This window comes from Budorcas taxicolor, chromosome 17 (assembly GCF_023091745.1).
Source record: "Budorcas taxicolor isolate Tak-1 chromosome 17, Takin1.1, whole genome shotgun sequence".
Classification (NCBI taxonomy): Eukaryota; Metazoa; Chordata; class Mammalia; order Artiodactyla; family Bovidae; genus Budorcas; species Budorcas taxicolor.
In genome coordinates, this window is record NC_068926.1 from 1,094,320 (window position 1) to 1,114,980 (window position 20,661).

The following is a 20,661-nucleotide window of genomic DNA, read 5'->3' on the forward strand; positions in this document are numbered from 1 at the left end:
GAGGAACATAGATAAGCTGTATGGTCTGGACTTTTGCTTGCAGGGAGTTGTTTTTATTACAGATTCTATTATTATCTGTTCCTTCAGTTTTGGCTGAGCTTTTCAGGTGGCTCAATGGTAAAGAATCTGCCTGTAATGCAGGAGACGTGGGTTCAGTCCTTGTATTGGGAAGATCCCCTAGAGAAGGAAATGACAGCCCACTCCAGTATTCTTGCTTGGGATATTTCATGGACAGAGGAACCTGGTGGGCTACATATAGTCCATGGGATCACCAGAGTTGGACATGACTTACCGACTAAACAGCAACGTGTTTCTTGAAACTTTTTCATTTCTTCTAGGCTGTCCAGTTTGTCATTATGTAAGTGTTCACAGTATTCTAATGATTTTATTTTTTTGTATTTCTGTGGTTGTTATTTCTCTTCTTTTACTTCTTTGTTTGTTTGTTTATTTGGATTTGCTCTCTTCTTGTTGAACCTAACTAGAGATTTGTTGATTTTTGCTTATCTTTTCTAAAAATCAGCTCTTGGCTTTATTGATCTTTTCTGTTGTTTTTCTTTTTAATCTTCATTTTCTTTATTTCCTCTCTAATCTTTGTTATTTTTCTTTCTACTAACCTTGAGTTTTGTTTATTCTTCTTGTCCTAATTATTATAGTTGGTAGGTTAGGTTGTTTGAATTTTTCCTTGAGGAACTGCTTTTACTTCATCCCATAGGATGTAAGGTTGTGTTTTCATTGTCCTTTGAGTCAAGGCATTTTCTGATATCTTATTTGAGTCTGTCATTGACCCATTGGTTTTTTAGTAGTATGTTGTTTCATCTCCATATGTTCATTTTTTCCTCTGTTTTCTTTCTGTAGTTGATTCCTAGTTTTACACTATTGCAGTCAGAAAAGATACATGAAATAATTTCTGCCCTCTTAAATTTGTTGAGACTGGTTTTGTGACCTAGTGTGTGGTGTATCCTAGAGAATGGTCTGTGTATACTTCAAAAAAATGTAACATATGTCTTGGGTATTTTTGGATGTAGTGTCCTATAGATATCAGTTAAATCCAACTAATATGTTGTATCATTTATGATCCCTCTTTCCTTATTGATTTTTTTTGTCTGGAATGTCTGTCCATTGATAGCAATGGGGTATTAAATTTTCCTACTATTATTATATTCCTGTCAATTTCTTCCTTTATGCCTGTTAGTATTTTTTTTTAATTTTATTTATTTTATATTGGGTACATGTATCCTCAGAATTTTTCCACAGTTTATTGTGATCCGCACAGTCAAAGGCTTTGGCATAGTCAATAAAGCAGAAATAGATGTTTTTCTGGAAACATCTTTGACTGTGTGGATCACAATAAACTGGAAAATTCTGAAAGAGATGGGGATACCCGACCATCTAATCTCCCTCTTGAGAAATCTGTATGCAGGTCAGGAAGCAACAGTTAGAACTGGACATGGAACAACAGACTGGTTCCAAATAGGAACAGGAGTATGTCAAGGCTGTATATTGTCACCCTGCTTATTTAACTTATATGCAGAGTACATCATGAGAAACGCTGGACTGGAAGAAACACAAGCTGGAATCAAGATTGCCGAGAGGATTATCAATAACCTCAGATATGCAGATGACACCACCCTTATGGCAGAAAGTGAAGAGGAACTAAAAAGCCTCTTGATGAAACTGAAAGAGGAGAGCGAAAAAGGTAGCTTAAAGCTCAACATTCAGAAAACGAAGATCATGGCATCTGGTCCCATCACTTCATGGGAAATAGATGGGGAAACAGTGGAAACAGTGTCAGACTTTATTTTTTGGGCTCCAAAATCACTGCAGATGGTGACTGCAGCCATGAAATTAAAAGACGCTTACTCCTTGGAAGAAAAGTTATGCCCAATCTAGATAGTATATTCAAAAGCAGAGACATTACTTTGCCAACTAGGGTCCGTCTAGTCAAGGCTATGGTTTTTCCTGTGGTCATGTATGGATGTGAGAGTTGGACTGTGAAGAAGGCTGAGCGCCAAAGAATTGCTGGTTTTGAACTGTGGTGTTGGAGAAAACTCTTGAGAGTCCCTTGGACTGCAAGGAGATCCAACCAGTCCATTCTGAAGGAGATCAACCCTGAGATTTCTTTGAAAGGAATGATGCTAAAGCTGAAGCTCCAGTACTTTGGCCACCTCATGCGAAGAGATGACTCATTGGAAAAGACTCTGATGCTGGGAAGGATTGGGGGCAGGAGGAGAAGGGGACGACCGAGGATGAGATGGCTGGATGGCATCACGGACCTGATGGACATGAGTCTGAGTGAACTCCAGGAGATGGTGATGGACAGGGAGGCCTGGTGTGCTGCGATTCATGGGGTCACAAAGAGTCGGACACGACTGAGTGACTGAACTGAACTGAACATGTATTCTCTTTCAGTATTGATCCCTTTATTATTAAATAATGTCCTTCTGTGTCTTTCGTTAGGACTTTTAAAGTCTATTTTGTCTTATATGAGTATTACAACCTCTCCATTCTCATCATTTACATTTGCATGAAGTATCTTTTTTCATCTTTTCACTTTAAATCTCTATGTCTCTCACACTGAAGTGAGTCTCTTTGTAGACAACACAGTGTAATTTCTTGTCATATTTTTCATTGTTGTTCATTCTGCCAATCTATATGTCTTTTGATTAGTCCATTGATATTTGAAGTAATTATTGATAGGTATGTACTTATTAGGACTTCCCCAGTGGCTCAGCAGTAAAGAATCTGCCTGTAATGCAGGAGACTCAGGTTCAATCCCTGGCTTGAGAATATCCCCTAAAAGAGGAAATGGCAATCCATTCCAGGATTCTTGCTGGGAAAATCCCATGGACAAAGGAGCCTGGTGGGCTATAATCTGTGGAGTCACTAAGAGTTGAATGCAATGAAGCACGTACACAGAGAGCTGTCAAATCCCTGTGTAGACTGTGTAAGTCCAATATTTTTGGTGTGAGGGCTGTTTCTGGTCTGTATGCCAGCCACATCTCTCCTCAGAATGTGCTGGCTGTTAACCCTTGATAAGGGGATGTGATTGGAGTTGTTGTGTCCAGAACCTGCTCTAGATGTTGAGTGGGGCCTCCTCTTTTCTTCTTGGCTGTCACAGCCTTGTCAGGGGCAGGATCTGCCCCCAGTTGTTTGAGTAGAAGCACTGAGGCTCAGGCTCAATATGGTGCCATTGCCCTTGCTCTGTCCCAAAAGAAGTGAGCTCTAGAAGCAAGTGAGGACCATATGGTCACAGTGTGAACCCCTGTGCAGTCATTTGTGGTTCTGCCTAGAAACAGCCCATGGTCATGTCCCTTTCTCCATGGCATTCATCCCAGATCTATTGCTAAGCTATGGTGTGTGGTGTGGAGTGGGCTGGTGCTAGGGGCCAGGGTGCTGTAGCTGCAGGAATCAAGATGATTGTGCTGCTGCTGATACTTGGGCTGCCTCTGTGACAGGCCTCTCCCAGGATCTATCTGCATTAGATCTGGCTCCAAGCTTCAGTGTCAGATGGGCAGAACCAGAGTGCTCCATCCAGAAAAGGATCCCCTGTGTATTACCCAGGGGCTGTTTCTGTGTTTGTGTTTCACATGTTTCCGTGGTGTCACCCAGTGTATACACCAAGACTGTCTGCTGCCCTCATGGTGTGAGTGCTGACAGTGGGCTCTGAGATTGGATAAGACCATACACAAGGCCGTCCAAGCTGTCTCTGTGCAGATAGACTGAGTCCTCAACCTGGGCCCATCTGCCCGAGATTCAGCATCTAGCTGCTGTGCGTACTAGCATCCCCACCCATTGTGCATTTTAATTTAGACAGGGAAGCATGGTGAGGTTGCGGCGATCAGCTCCAGGGTGTCTCTGCTCTGATTGCTAGTAAAGCAGCACCCGTACACTCCTCAAGAGCAAAGACCAGGCCCCTTTGAGACAGTCTGGGACCTGGAATATGGCATCCTTTACTGTAGTGCTTGTATCTGGAAACACCTTTAGCAGCAGAATATAAAGAAACTCTGATGGTAGTTTAGTTGCCAAGTCACGTCCAACTCTTGCGACCCCATGGACTGAAGCCTGACAGGCTCCTCTGTCCATAGGATTCTCCAGGAAAGAATATTGAAGTGGGTTGCCATTTTCTTCTCCAGGGGATGTTCCTGACCCAGGAATAGAACCCAGGTCTCCTGCATTGCAGGCAGATTCTTTACTGACTGAGCTATGAGGGAAGCCCACTTCACACATGCATAGTCAGGGCACTTATGAACAAGGCTAAAACACAACTGCCACTTCCGACATGCTGGGAGCAAAAGCAGGGCCCTGCACACAACACTACCAAGGGGTGGGCAGACCATCTAAGTTACATGCCCTGTGCACCCCACCGATCCTCTCTCACCTTCACACCATTTAAGAAATCAGCTCTCATCTCTTCAGGGAGTGAGCAATGGAACCTGTTACTTGTTTTTGCCCCCTTTTGCTAAGCACATATCCCAGTAAAGGCCTGCCTGAATTCCTGATCTGGCCTCTTATCAATTGCTATTTCTTAGAGAGTCCAGGAGCCCACATCTGTAACACCTTCAGCCCCTCTATCTGTCCTATCAGACCTTGCAGCAAGCAAGGGGGGCTCCCCAAGACAAGGTCCTGCCCATGTGAATCTTTCGGTCTTTACAGCTCCCTCTCAGGTGTGCTAGGCCTGTCCTGCCTTTTTTCCCCCATCCTCCTTGGTTACATGGAAATTTTCCTTGCAGCTTTGGTTGTAAAAGAGATTTCTTGCCAGTTTCCAGTCAGTTTTCTGTGAGAGTTGTTCCACATGTAGATGCATGTTTGATGCATTTGTGGGTGAGATGAGCTCCATTTCCTCCTGCTCTGCCATTTTGATCCTTGTAATATTGCATTTAGTTGTCATGTTTTCTTAATCTCTTCAGACTTGTGATAGTTCCATAGTCTATATTTTCATGCCCTTGATTCTTTTGAAGAGCACTTGATCAGATATTTTGAAGAATGTTTTACAGTGATACTGCAAAGTGTGTAAGATTTATTAACCTTGAAATAGATGTTATTTACTCTAGTGGTTTGGGAGTTAGTCATAATCCCTTCAGGATTAGTGGTTTGGGGAAGGCCTCATAGAAAATATGGAACTTTCATTGGGTTTTCCAACTTGAAGAGGAGCTTCTCAGAACAGGACAGCAGCACGAAAAAGTTTGGGTAGGTGAAGAAGTGGTGAAATCCAGAGTCTGCAATTTAGTTTCTCCACCTAGGGAACCCCTAGCACCTCACTAGCCCAGGGGCTAGCAAACTTTTTCTTAAAGGACCAGAGAGTAGTTATTTGTGGCTTTGTGGGTTATATAATCTTTGTCACAACTAATCAGGTGCCACCATAGTTGAAAGCAGCATGATGAATATCTGGAGCTATATTCCAATAAAACTTTATTTATGGATACTGAAATTTTAATTTTATGTAACTTTTCATGTATCATGAAATATTCTTTTCTTCTTGACTGCTTTTCAACCATTTAAAAGTGTAAAAATCATTCTCAGCTCAGTGAGCTTCTACTGAAATAGCCTGCTGGCTATAATTTGCTAACCCCAGATTTAGCCCACTAACATGATAAACTAGAAGCACATTATGCAAATTAAATATAAACATGTTCAGGTAGTTGGAAAATTCTTGCTCGTTGTTTAAGTCTGTGTATATCTTTGAAAAAGTCAGGAGTCAAAGTAATACCTCAACCCATGCCATTGCATTTTTTCATAGCAGAAAGGAGCACAATCTAGTTGTTCTGTATTCTCAGTAACGAACAGTGTTTCTTAGGACCTATTCAGCCAAGCTTCTCCTTAGGGGAACTTAAAACCTGACAACAGTTTTAGACTGTTTGGAATGCAGTCTTTAGGTGGTGGCAGTGTTCTTGCCTGGAGAATCCCAGGGATGGGTGAGCTTGGTGGGCTGCCGTCCATGGGGTCGCACAGAGTCAGACACGACTGAGTGACTTGGCGGCAGCAGCAGCAGTTGGGTTGCACACTCACTATTAACTGCTGTATTTCTTTTGCAGGGATGGTTTACATGGCTGGACTCGTTTTTGCTGTTGGTGGCTTTAATGGTTCCTTGAGGGTCCGCACTGTGGATTCTTATGACCCTGTGAAAGATCAGTGGACCAGCGTTGCTAACATGCGAGACCGGAGAAGCACTCTGGGGGCTGCTGTGTTGAATGGACTGTTATATGCGGTGGGAGGCTTTGACGGGAGTACAGGCAATTTTCTTTCATCTTTTCTAAATTACTGTTAGAAATTAACATAGCAATCATATTTATGGAACAAGGCCTGGCATAATTAGGAGTCAGTTGAGTGTTTTACTAGGTATTATAAATGTATGTTTAAAATTTCCATCCAGAATGCCTTTAAATGATGTTAAGAGTGCTGAGTATATGTTTTTCTCATGCTTCAGTATCAGTCATCTTCTCAAGTTTAAAGAGACAGTGAATGTCAGTAGCTTGTATAGATGTTCTTTAGAAAAGAAATTATTTCTCTTCATCATATAATTGGATGTTAGCTCCTTTTAAATATAAACAACTGAAGTATTTCCCTAGTGTATATATATAAGGAACCTGAGGAGGAGATGAAGCACATTGTGCTTTGTTCATTACAGGGCTGTCCTCTGTGGAAGCATACAACATCAAGTCTAATGAGTGGTTCCACGTGGCTCCCATGAACACGAGGAGGAGCAGTGTGGGTGTCGGTGTTGTTGGAGGTGCGGGCAATCTTCTGGTGGTTAAGAGTGTTTCTTCCAGTAACCCAGACCCCAGTTTTCTAAATGAGCAAGCAAATGATTTTAAAAGGGAAACATACAGTGGTTATTATGAAATGTTAGTCGTCCTTTTTTGCCTGCCCCCTGGCCTCTCTCTGTCCTCCCTCCCTCTTTTTCTCATCTCTTTGTATAACGTATATAAAATTATTAACTGATCTTAGTATAATCATTTGGGAACCAAACCAGATGGCATGAATATGAAGTTTTACATCTAGAGAAGGACTGTTTAACTTTTAAGTGATGGGTTGCCACAGTTATTTGTGTACATGATACTTTGTTCCCCCAAAGAATTAACACAGTAAGTATGAATTTTTTTATTCATTGTGCAGATTTGTGGCTTCCCACCTACCTCTCCATGGTGGGTATAATTCTCTGCACTGACTTTTTTTTTAACCAGATTTATTGTATTTTAATTCACGTACAATACATTTTACTCATTAAAGTGTACAATTTGGTGTGCACCTGTCATAACAGTTAAATTTAGAACATTTTTATTACCCCCAAAGCAACCCTATTGCCCTCGGTTATTACCCACTTCCTGCCAGCCCTTGGCAAACACTACCCTACATTCCTGTCTCTGTATAAATTTTCTACTTACGGACATTTTCATATTAATGAAATTATAGAGTATGTTGTCCTTTTGCAGCTGGCTTCTTTGACTTGGCATAATGTTCAAGGTTCATTTGTGCTGTAACATTTACCAAGGCAATGGCACCCCACTCCAGTACTCTTGCCTGGGAAATCCCATGGATGGAGGAGCCTGGTGGGCTGCAGTCCATGGGGTCACTAAGAGTCAGACACGACTGAGCGACTTCACTTTCACTTTTCACTTTCATGCATTGGAGAAGGACATGGCAACCCACTCCAGTATTCTTGCCTGGAGAATCCCAAGGATGGGGGAGCCTGGTGGGCTGCCGTCTATGGGGTCGCACAGAGTCGGACACGACTGAAGTGACTTAGCAGCAGCAGCAGCATTTCTTTTTATTAGCAAATAATATTTCATTGTATACTGTACTGAGTCTTAATATTACTTTTTTAAAATGGCAACCCACTCCAGTATTCTTGCCTGGGAAATCCTATGGACAGAGGAGCTTGACGGGCTACAGTCCATGAGGTTGTAAGAGTCGGACACAACTGAGCACACATACACACATACAAGATAACTTTGCTATTTAATTTGGTTTTTTAGGATATTGTTCACTTAGCAATTAGTGTTATCCAAAGATATAATAAATGTACTTTCTTTTTGTCAGATTATTGATGAAAGTGTTAAATTAATATCATATATATTGTACAGATCTTTATAATGTGATTTGGTAACTCCACCTATCACCATTAGGCAAGATTTTAAATAGTTCATAAAAATCAGTAATACTTTAAAGGTCAACTCTGCTATCATGGAGGAAAATTCAACATTTCATGACTTGGAAAAATAGCTGTTTATGAATTTGACTTTCTTTGTGATTCCATGTTTAGGTCTGCTGTATGCCGTTGGGGGTTATGATGGAGCTTCACGTCAGTGTCTCAGCACAGTAGAATGCTACAGTGCCACAGCAAATGAGTGGACCTATATAGCGGAAATGAGCACTAGGCGGAGTGGAGCAGGTGAATAGGAACCTCACTCAGCTAATTGAAACACAAAAATGATGGAGAAGAATTAAACAAGTGAAATAATGACATCTCTTTATATTATCAGAAAATATATACTAATTCTAGTGTCACTGTTAAAATGTCTTTTGCATTATACAGGTGGAGTGGTAGGTAGATGCACTTAAATTCACTTTGTAAAATTTCTCACGTGCTTCTTCTGTTTTACTTAATTATTCATATTGTTTGGCATTACTTTTAGGTTTTTGTTTTTGGTGCTTATTGGAGAACTTGCTTAATAATCAACTCCCTTCATATCCATTTCTTACAGATTTAATACTCTTAATACTGATTTCCTTTTATCATGAAAGTTGTTTTCAAAAGGGTTATGTTGTAAAGGACTTCCCTCTCTGTTTTCACCTACACATTATTTTTACTGTATTTGACAATAACAATAGTTCTAAGATTCTCATTTGTAATTATTTTCATTTCCATTTTCTATGTTGAATGCTTTTAATACTGATTTTTAATATGAATAATTTCAGAAGTTTTATTTGCAAGTCATTTGAATAAACCCTAAAATGTTACAAATTTCCTGTCCCTTTTACTCTACTATAGGTTGTTTTTTTATGTTTTATAGGTGTTGGTGTGTTAAACAACTTATTGTATGCTGTAGGGGGTCATGATGGCCCTTTAGTACGGAAAAGTGTTGAAGTGTATGATCCTGCCACCAACACATGGAGACAGGTAGCAGATATGAACATGTGCAGAAGAAATGCAGGTACATGGCTAGTTTAAGATAATGAAATTTGTATTGAATTGTATTCAGAGTTTTACTGGTATCACTGTGTATTTCCGTTGTTCTTCTACTGATCTGAGTTCCTAATAGATTTGCCCTGTAAAGGCAGAAACTCACAATGATCCTAGGCAGTAAATGCCAAGCATGATGTGGGGCATGCACTTTAATGTCATCCTTCCATCAGAGCTTACTTTTTGGTGATGACCATAAATACTAAGTTAGAAAAAGAACTCTATGTATTACTTGGATTAATTCTTTTGTACCACAGACATTTTTGAATGTCTGCCTGCATCATATTTTGGAGTTCAGTTTTCAGGGACTTCAGTCTAGTTAAGTAAATACTTATACCAGATTAAAAAGCTGGTTGTTTATCTGAATCTGGAGGGGAACCTAATGAAGGCAACCACAATTTAATACAGTTCAGGGTTTCTAGAGAATGGAAAAGCTAAAACAATAACAACAACAGCAATTTTAAGAAACCTGAGGTCTTTAAGACCAGGGAAGTACTACCTTAAAAAGAAAATCCATGGAAGGGAAATAGAAATGGACAATAGATTCAGGATAACTAGATAGTCTTTTGGGGAAATGCTCATCTTCTTAAAAATGGCATTGTCTTCATGCCAGGTCCTATAATCAAAATAAACCTGATGATTCTCAGAAACTGTGTACCATTGACTGATGTTGCAAGATGCACCTTCCATCACCCCAGAAATTCTCTTCCTATTTCTGTTTACTTTAAATGGGATCACTAAGGAAGATAAGTATATGGGACTCCAAGAACTCACTCAGCAGAACAAAATATATAATTCACTTGACCTTGTACCTCATCCAATCAGTTGTACTAGGTGAAGTACTAAAGCTCTCTCAGCTATGGATAGTCCAAAACTAGTAAAACCCCACAAATCTGGGCCCCAGCACATGTGAAGTTAGAAAAGCATATGTGTTTATGCTTCTGGATTAGGAAATTTATTTGCAACAAGAGCAAGAAAGCTGAAAATAACTTTAAAAATCTATCAGTAAAAGACAAATGAATTACGGTAGTATCATACATGAAATACTGTGCAGCCATTAAAAATAATATAAATCTGTATTTATTAACTTGAAGAAATATCCAGGTATATATTGTTTGGTGTGAGTGTGTAAAAAATAGTTTATGTAGCATTAGCTACTTTGGGGTTAAAAAAGAGTCTGAGAATATATGCATAGAAAAGAGCCAAAATTTCAGTACTTGGGATTCTAAGTGGTAAAAGATTAGTGGTGGTCTTTTCTTCTTTGTACTTTTCTATGGTTTTGAATTTTTCCAAAAAAGAAAAAAAACATAGTATTCTCATAATAATTAAGTAAATAATACTGTTCTCCCTTTAAAGGAGATAAAATAATTAGCTAGTCAGTATAACAAAATTCAGAATCATTTTTACCTTCTACAAATATATATATTTATTATTTTCTCTTTTTCCTTAAGATTTCCTTAGAAGCTGACTTTGGGAGAATTACTAAACTTCTTTGACTTTTAAATTTTCTACTGTTTTTAATAAAGTGGGAAATAAAATAGTTTCTAGCATATAAAGTAAGGTTATTGTGAAGATTAAATGAAATAATGCATATATAGAGCAACTGCTGTATAAGTAACTTGAGTAGAAGCTGACAGTTGATATTAGAGAAATTCCTCACATAAAGGAATTCTTTTCAGCTTTCCCCATCTTCTCTTCCTGCCTCTTACACAGAAGTAATTGTATCTGGATCACTTGACCAGACACGTTCAGAGCCATTTATAGTCATCCAAATTTTTAAAATAATTGTTTTCTCTCTGTTTAATTTTTTTAAAGGAGTTTGTGCAGTTAATGGTCTGTTATACGTAGTTGGAGGGGATGATGGTTCCTGTAACTTGGCATCAGTAGAATATTATAACCCAACAACTGATAAATGGACAGTTGTATCATCTTGTATGAGCACAGGGAGAAGTTATGCAGGTAATGATTGTTCAGTTTTCTTACAGTCTTCTATTATAATACAAAATCATTATGACTTTTCCATTAAGAATGTTTTTCTCATATAAGAAGAAAGTCTTTTCTCAAAGTATATCTTCTTATTCTCAAGATAATTAATGTCAGATATGTATGTTCTAAAATAAGGTACTAGTATTCTTTTGTCATTCTGTAGTCATTTGTATTCAAAATTACGAATGTTTCCATTGTAGAAGGGAATTCACTATGTAGCAAGGCTTTAATTACTCAGATATCTTAAAGATATGGGGGCTTCCCCAATAGCTCACTGAGTAAAGAATCTGTCTGCAATGCAGGAAACACAGTTTCGATCCCTGGGTTGGGAAAATCCCCCTGGAGGAGGAAATGGCAAGCCACTTCAGTATCATTGTCTGAAAAATCCCATGGACAGAGGAGCCTGATAGGCTATAGTCCAAAGGGTCTCAAAGGGTCAAGACACGACTGAGCAACTCTTCACGCATACTAAAAGAAATCTCCCTTGGCAGGGCTCCATGTGATGGTAATATGGTGAGGCTACAGAGTAATTTTTTTTAAGCACAGCACTGATTGAATTATAAAATAATCATTTTGGTCCATTCTCTTCATAAGAAAAATGGTAATACTCTTTAATAATATGAGTCTTTAAAAATGCTGCATATGAATTTTCTGATATCTATATTTATATTACTTTAAATATTAGAATGTTTCAGTAACATTCTAATATTGATTTACTACTGGAGAAAAAAGAAATTTATACTAATTAACCATCACTGTTATTTATGTATCATCCAAAACAACATGTAATAGAACTATATACAGTAAGCTTCCCAGGATAGCATTTGTCAAAATTATGTAAAATTTTTTAAAACAGCTTTAGTGAGATATAACTGACAGAGAATAAATAGCTTATATTTAAAGTATACAATTTTATTAGTTTTTACATATATATGAAACTGTCACCACAATCAAGATAATGAATATTCATCACTCTCACAAGTTTCTTTGTATCCTTTTTAGTATTAGGTGGACCTTAGTATTTCTTGAGTAAAGTTGTTTTCCCTTCATTATATAACTGTGAAGAGCAAAAGATGACTTCTGGATTAAATAGTCTGACATAGTTTTGGTACATAATTTTTAAACAAAGATTTCAGTGTCATTTAGATTAAAATGATAGTAATATTAAAGTTTCTTAGAGATTTTGAAACATCATGATCTGTTCAGTCCTTGTCACTTAAGTTATAATATAAAAAAATTCAAGATTTTCTCAGAGATGCAGAATGCTTCCTGTGACTTCAGTTTTATTTCTTTGTTTCTTTGTTCAGGGGTCACAGTTATTGATAAACCATTATGAGCCTAAAGGACATTTTCGGCACATTTACACATGAGAAGCAGACTTCAACAAGTACTTCTGAAGTGACTGAGAGTCTAGCACTTCTCCACTTGTAGCTGCACGTTAAGTCTCTGCAGAGGATAAGATCATCTGCCTCTCTAGGCCTCAGATACTGAAGATTATTTTTGGTAGATGCACCGTGTAGGCTTTTTCTGCAGTGAGCAGCAGCTGACTGAATTTTAATAAGAAACTTGGATTGCAGTATTATTCTGTAGTCTTTGGACAACAGTTGCTTTCACAAACAGTAGTTATCAACCTTGAATAACTATGGATTATTTTGTGAAGGGGGGATAAAGTAATGTGTTCTTGTAAAATTAAATTTCATCTTTATTCCTTCTCCTGAAAAATCTGTATGCACAGGAACTGAAAATCTTTGAACAGGTATTAAACTCTGTGTAAGTATATAAACTAGTTGAGGGATAAAACCGTTTGCTTTTATAAAATATGTTTGATTACATGAGTATAATAAATTGTATGCATATAAATGTGTGTCTATATGCTTTCCTTTAAATATGTTTGAAAAGATGTTTGCAACTTTATTATACTATTTATAATTGGCACAGTACTTTGAATTATGCCAGTACTACATTGTAAAACAGAGTTGTATTTTTTGATATTTAACAATGCTTAACACTTTAAAATGCCACTTCTGAGGAATGAACATGGTGTAACACACTTGAATACTTGTGTGATGCCAAACTTTTTAAAATAAAATATAAATTATGCTTATTTATTATTTTGTTTGGTTTAATATTGGTCATGTTTTGTTGTGAATTTCAAATTTTTTTTCTTAACACTTTGGCATGAACATTATTGCAGGTTTTTGATGAATATAATGAATGTATGGAATTCAACTGAATTTGCATGCTCTTAAGAATTTTTTCTGTGTGTATAAATTTAGCTGCTATTAACAGAAGAGAGAACTTTCTGTGAGTAGCCATATACATTGATCAGATAGTTTTTCTGAGATCGTCAATTAATCTCACCTTAAAAATGACCAAAATATGTCTTTATTGAATTAACTTTGAATAAAAGTTTGTATATTATTTCTTTCACGTTGTCCTTGATTTTTTTCTAGTTTGTTATTTAAAAAGTTGCCTGTTCACTTTTTGTATTCTTCTATAAAATTTGCATTTTCTACTTCATAAATCAGTATTTAAAATTTGTTGTCAAAGAAACATACAAGGCAAGTCAGTTAAGTCACTGAAAACTGTTCTCCAAGAAAAAGCTACCTTAATTATCAAGGAAAACATCTCCCAAGAATTGGGAAAACTGAGACATTCATAGTGTTCTCTCCCTAATATGGGCAGGACACAAGATAAAAGTAAAAGAAATAGCATTGAATCAAAAGGAAGTCAAAGAAAAAATATCTACTCTGACACAACTGAGAAATAAATTGTGGTTTTGATACCGAATAGAAGGAATTGAGGAAATGGACATAGGGAAGTGGGGTGGATACCTGAGGGGCTGAACACAGGAGGAAGAGATGGGATGGGGTCATGGGATATGATCGCTGTTCCTCAGGGATTTAGAAGGTAGTAAGCCTGAGCTTTTGCCAGAATAGTCAATAAGAGGAGAGAACTATACCTGTGATGAAAGTTCTGTTTAGTTAATAGAGTCACATTTAAACATAGAACCACCTTTATTACCAACTTAGTTGAATTTTCCATTGTAAGTGGAATTTAAATAATTAGGAAAAGCAAAAGCCTGTGCTCACCTTATGAAAATAAATTTATGCATTAGTGTTGCTCCAAGCACATCCATAGTCAACAAACATGTTGAGGATCTAATGAACTTGGAACACAACGATTTCAGAAAGTGGCACCAAAAAAAGAGTCATTATCTCTCCTGATCACTTCCAAACACTAATATTCCATGAATTAGTCAATTAACGATTTATCTAAAAATTTTTAAAGCTTTTCTTAAAATATAATCTACTAAGTGACAAAGTTCTAAATACTTAGCATGTCAGATACCTCTTTATCTTTTCTCCTCTAAAGATTTAATAAGCTCTACAGTTCAGTCAGTTCAGTTCAGTTCAGTTGCTCAGTCGTGTCCGACTCTTTGTGACCCCATGAATCGCAGCACACCAGGCCTCCCTGTCCATCACCATCTCCTGGAGTTCACTCAGACTCATGTCCATCGAGTCCGTGATGCCATCCAGCCATCTCATCCTTGGTCGTCCCCTTCTCCTCCTGCCCCCAATCCCTGCCAGCATCAGAAACTTCCAATAAGTCAACTCTTCGCATGAGGTGGCCAAAGTACTGGAGCTTCAGCTTTAGCATCATTCCTTCCAAAGAAATCCCAGGGTTGATCTCCTTCAGAATGGATTGGTTGGATCTCCTTGCAGTCCAAGAGACTGAAGAGTCTTCTCCAACACCACAGTTCAAAAGCATCAATTCTTCAGTGCTCAGTCTTCTTCACAGTCCAACTCTCACATCCATACATGACCATGGGAAAAACCATAGCCTTGACTAGACGGACCTTTGCTGGCAAAGTAATGTCTCTGCTTTTGAATATGCTATCTAGGTTGGTCATAACTTTTCTTCCAAGGAGTGAGCGTCTTTTAATTTCATGGCTGCAGTCACCATCCGCAGTGATTTTGGAGCCCCAAAAAATAAAGTCTGACACTGTTTCTACTGTTTCCCCAACTATTTCCCATGAAGTGATGGGACCAGATGCCATGATCTTTGTTTTCTGAATGTTGAGCTTTAAGCCAACTATTTCACTCTCCTCTTTCACTTTCATCAAGAGGCTTTTTAAGCTCCTCTTCACTTTCTGCCATAAGGGTGGTGTCATCTGCATATCTGAGGTTATTGCTATTTCTCCTGGCAATCTTGATTCCAGCTTGTGTTTCTTCCAGTCCAGCGTTTCTCATGATGTACTCTGCATATAAGTTAAATAAGCAGGGTGACAATATACAGCCTTGACATACTCCTTTTTCTATTTGGAACCAGTCTGTTGTTCCATGTCCAGTTCTAACTTGCTTCCTGGCCTGCATACAGATTTCTCAAGAGGGAGGTCAGGTGGTCTGGTATTCCCATCTCTTTCAGAATTTTCCAGAGTTTATTGTGATCCACACAGTCAAAGGCTTTGGCATAGTCAATAAAACAGAAATAGATGTTTTTCTGGAACTCTCTCGCTTTTTCCATGATCCATTGGATGTTGGCAATTTGATCTCTGGTTCCTCTGCCTTTTCTAAACCCAGCTTGAACATCAGGGAGTCCACGGTTCACGTATTGCTGAAGCCTGGCTTGGAGAATTTTGAGCATTACTTTACTAGCATGTGAGATGAGTGCAATTGTGCAGTAGTTTGAGCATTCTTTGGCATTGCCTGTCTTTGGAATTGGAATGAAAACTGACCTTTTCCAGTCCTGTGGCCACTGCTGAGTTTTCCACATTTGCTGGCATATTGAGTGCAGCACTTTCACAGCATCATCTTTCAGGATTTGAAACAGCTCAACTGGAATTCCATCACCTCCACTAGCTTTGTTCATAGTGATGCTTTCTAAGGCCCACTTGACTTCACTTTCCAAGATGTCTGGCTCTAGATTAGTGATCACATCATCATGATTATCTGGGTCGTGAAGATATTTTTTGTACAGTTCTTCTGTGTATTCTTGCCACCTCTTCTTAATATCTTCTGCTTCTGTTAGGTCCAGACCATTTTTGTCCTTTATTGAGCCCATCTTTTCATGAAATGTTCCTTTGGTATCTCTAATTTTCTTAAAGAGATCTCTAGTCTTTCCCATTCTGTTGTTTTCCTCTATTTCTTTGCATTGATCACTGAAGAAGGCTTTCTTATCTCTTCTTGCTATTCTTTGGAACTCTGCATTCAGATGCTTATATCTTTCCTTTTCTCCTTTGCCTTTTGCCTCTCTTTTCACAGCTATTTGTAAGGCCTCCCCAGACAGCCATTTTGCTTTTTTGCATTTCTTTTCCATGGGGATGGTCTTGATCCCTGTCTCCTGTACAATGTCATGAACCTCATTCCATAGTTCATCAGGCACTCTATCAGATCTAGGCCCTTAAATCTATTTCTCACTTCCACTGTATAATCATAAGGGATTTGATTTAGGTCATACCTGAATGGTCTAGAGGTTTTCCCTATTTTCTTCAATTTGAATCTGAATTTGGTAATAAGGAGTTCATGATCTGAGCCACAGTCAGCTCCTGGTCTTGTTTTTGTTGACTGTATAGGGCTTCTCCATCTTTGGCTGCAAAGAATATAATCAATCTGCTTTCAGTGTTGACCATCTGGTGATGTCCATGTGTAGAGTCTTCTCTTCTGTTGTTGGAAGAGGGTGTTTGCTATGACCAGTGCATTTTCTTGGCAAAACTCTATTAGTCTTTGCCCTGCTTCATTCTGCATTCCAAGGCCAAATTTGCCTGTTACTCCAGGTGTTTCTTGACTTCCTACTTTTGCATTCCAGTCCCCTATAAGGAAAAGGACATCTTTTTAGGGTGTCTGTTCTAAAAGGTCTTGTAGGTCTTCATAAAACCGTTCAACCTCAGCTTCTTCAGCGTTACTGGTTGGGGCATAGACTTGAATAACTGTGATATTGAATGTTTTGCCTTGGAAACGAACAGAGATCATTCTGTCGTTTCTGAGATTGCGTCCAAGTACTGCATTTTGGACTCTTTTGTTGACTATGATGGCTACTCCATTTCTTTTGAGGGATTCCTGCCCGCAGTAGTAGATATAATGGTCATCTGAGTTAAATTCACCCATTCCAGTCCATTTTAGTTCGCTGATTCCTGGAATGTTGACATTCACTCTTGCCATCTCTTGTTTGACCACTTCCAATTTGCCTTGATTCATGGAGCTGACATTCCAGGTTCCTATGCAATATTGCCCTTTACAGCATTGGATCTTGCTTCTATCACCAGCCACATCCACAACTGGGTATTGTTTTTGCTTTGGCTCCATCCCTTCATTCTTTCTGGAGTTATTTCTCCACTGATCTCCAGTAGCATATTGGGCACCTAATGACCTGGGGAGTTCCTCTTTCGGTATCCTATCATTTTATCTTTTCATACTGTTCATGGGGTTCTCAAGGCAAGAATACTGAAGTGGCTTGCCATTCCCTTCTCCAGTGGACCACATTCTGTCAGACCTCTCCACCATGACCCACCCGTCTTGAGTTGCCCCGCAGGCATAGCTTGGTTTCACTGAGTTAGACAAGGCTGTGGTCCTAGTGTGATTAGATTGACTAGTTTTCTGTGAGTATCGTTTCAGTGTGTCTGCCCTCTGATGCCCTCTTGCAACACCTACCATCTTACTTGGGTTTCTCTTACCTTGGGTGTGGTGTATCTCTCCATGGCTGCTCCAGCAAAGCATAGCTGCTGCTCCTTACCTTGTATGAGGGGTATCTCCTTACCACCGCCGTTCCTGACCTTCAACATGGGATAGCTCCTCTAGGCCCTCCTGTGCCTGCTCAGCCACTGTTCCTCGGGTTGCTCTTCCTGGCCACCGGCCCTGGCCTCAGGCGTGGGTGGCTCCTCCCAGTTGCCGCCCCTGGCCTCGGGCTCGCAGTGGCTCCTCAGGGTCACCGCCCCTGGCCTTGGGTTCGAGGTGGCTTCTCTCGGCAGCCCCTGACCTCAGGCAGCCCCTGACCTCGGACGTCGGGTGTCTCCTCCCGGCCGCCACTGGCCTTGGATGCTGGGTAGCTCCTCTCGGCCACCGCTATACCATAAAACAGTTTGCCAAGATTCAGTAACTAGATTCATAACTCTTGATTTCAAAGGATTTGAATTTATTCCCCTCCCCTCCATGCCAGTCTTTATCTCTCCAGTTTGAAACATCTTGTTTTCTTCTCTTCAAGCTTATAAATGTGTTCCTGGCTTGTTCGATTTTGTCCAGAAAAGAGGTCAGAAGTCTTATCCTGCCAGAGGAACCACGACATATGAGCAGAGTTCAAGGCTAGTTCCATGAAAATATATTTTAAAGCAACTCTGCTCCTTGCTCCACTTGACTCTGCACCTTCGTAACTAAAAGCAGTGATGATTTGGGTTTAGGTAAATGATGTGTATACTTTCACTTCCCTTCCCATTAACTCTGCTATATGATTCCTTGTTTTTATTACCATCCCTATAGATAGCATGAGGACCCATGTATTTATCGTCTCAGCTGTTGATGAGTTAGCATAGTACATAGTGATATAATGGATTAGCCTGCCTCTTGTTTCAGTTTGTTGAACAGATTCCCTCCTACTGGCTTATATGGCTGACTGTGTCTGATTTTGGAGAGAAGGGTAGATGGGACTGTGGAATCACACTCTGAATCAAGTTTCTGGCATTCTAATTCTGGCTTCACAATTCTAAAGCAAAAAAAAGCAGTGTAAGTGTTGCAGGGCTTGCGGGCATAGGAATCAGATGGCTCTGAGTTTGCATCCCCTTCTCTCAGTTACTGGTTCTTCTGGTGGCTCAAGCAGTAAAGAAACTGCCTGCAATGCAGGAGACCTGGATTCAGTCCCTGGGTGGGGAAGATCCCCTACAGAAGGAATGGCAACCCACTCCAGTGTTCTTACCTGGAAAATTCCATGGACAGAGGAGCCTGGCAGGCTGCAGTCTGTGGGGTCACAAAAGAGTCCCAACAGCTGAGCAATTAACTTTTCTGTCAGTTGCTAATTGTAAGTTTAAACACATTTCTTAACCTCTGACTCTTAGTTTGTGTTCTCTAAAATGGCAACATAAGTATCTGTATCTTAGTTTTTTTTTTTTTTTTAATGTTGTGTTTCAGACCAGCTTCTTCACTGTCCTCTTTCACCCTCAAGAGGCTCTGTAGTTCTTCTTCACTTTCTGCCATAAGAGTGGTATCATCTGCATATCTTGAGGTGGTTGATATTTCTTCCAGCAGTCTTGATTCCAGATTGTGATTCATCCAGCCTGGCATTTCGCATGGTGGACTCTGCATATAAGTTAAATAAGCAGAGTGATAATATACAACCATGTTGTACTCCTTTCCCAGTTTTGAACCAGTCTGTTCCATGTCCGGTTCTAACTACTGCCTCTTAATCCGCATATAGGTTTCTCAGGAGACAGGTAAGGTGGACTGGTACTCCTATCTCTTTTAAGAATTTTCCACAGTTTATTGTGATCCACACAGTCAAAAGTTTTAGTGTAGACAGTGAAGCAGATGTTTTTCTGGAACTCCCTTGCTTTCTCCGTAATCCAAAGAAGTGGACACAACTTAATAACAACAACAAAAAAAAACAACGAAAGTGTATCACTTACAAGGTTATTGTGGAGTTTGAAAGAAATGATGTATAGTGTGCTTGAAATACCAAAGACCCTCAATGTTGTTGTTTAGTAGTTAAATTATATCTGACTCTTTGAGACCCCCTGGACTGCAGCACACCAGACTTTTCTGTATCAGCACTCCTCCACCACTATCTCTTGGAATTAGCTCAAACTCATCCACTCCAGTGTTCTTACCTGGAGAATCCCAGGGATAGGGGAGCCTGGTGGGCTACCATCTCGGGTCGCACAGAGTCAAACATGACTGAAGCAACATAGCAGTAGCAGCAGCATGTCCATTGAGTCAGTGATGCCATCCAACCATCTCATCCTTTGTCATCCCCTTCTGCTTTCAATCTTTCCCAGCATCAGAGTCTTTTCCAATGAGTCAGTTCTTCACATCAAGTGGCCAAAGTTGAGCTTCAGCATCAGCCCTTCCAATGAATATTCAGGGTTGCTTTCCTGCCAGGAGCCACCACGGGAGATCCCACCCATGACAATGTCATGTGGAAGAGAACTGTTAAGCAAGGCTTCAGAACTCAACGGGCTCCCTAGGCTTTCTCGAGCATCTACCCCAAAACCAGAATCTGTCTGTTTTACTATTTCATGACTTTCACCAACTCCTCTGACATTAACAGGGGTCTGTTCCTGACCACCTTTCTCTGGAGAAAATCAACTTAGGGCTATAGCTAATAAGTCTCCTGGACATGAGAGAAATATTTCAAATCAAACCCCCTCTGTTAGCATTTTAGCTTGCTTGGCAGGTATATCCAGACTCTTGCAGCTACGCATGTGATTATTTACATCCTCCCAACTGTGAGAGGCATGGAAAGCCTAAAACATAGAGCCTTTTAAAGAGTTAAAAGTTATTAGACTAGTG

The 20,661-nt window shown here is 39.5% G+C and overlaps 1 protein-coding gene across 1 annotated transcript in view; it reads left to right on the forward strand.

Annotated features, from left to right (window-relative positions):
• KLHL2 (kelch like family member 2) overlaps window positions 1–12,765 on the forward strand; it is a 163,293-nt gene extending 150,528 nt beyond the window's left edge. The window contains exons 10-15 of the mRNA XM_052654745.1: window positions 6,033–6,230; window positions 6,626–6,727; window positions 8,261–8,389; window positions 9,012–9,152; window positions 10,997–11,140; window positions 12,475–12,765. Of these exons, the coding sequence (XP_052510705.1) occupies window positions 6,033–6,230; window positions 6,626–6,727; window positions 8,261–8,389; window positions 9,012–9,152; window positions 10,997–11,140; window positions 12,475–12,503 (743 nt within the window). The 3' untranslated portion in view covers window positions 12,504–12,765. The remainder of the gene's footprint in view (window positions 1–6,032; window positions 6,231–6,625; window positions 6,728–8,260; window positions 8,390–9,011; window positions 9,153–10,996; window positions 11,141–12,474) is intronic.
• The last annotated feature ends 7,896 nt before the right edge of the window (window positions 12,766–20,661 follow it).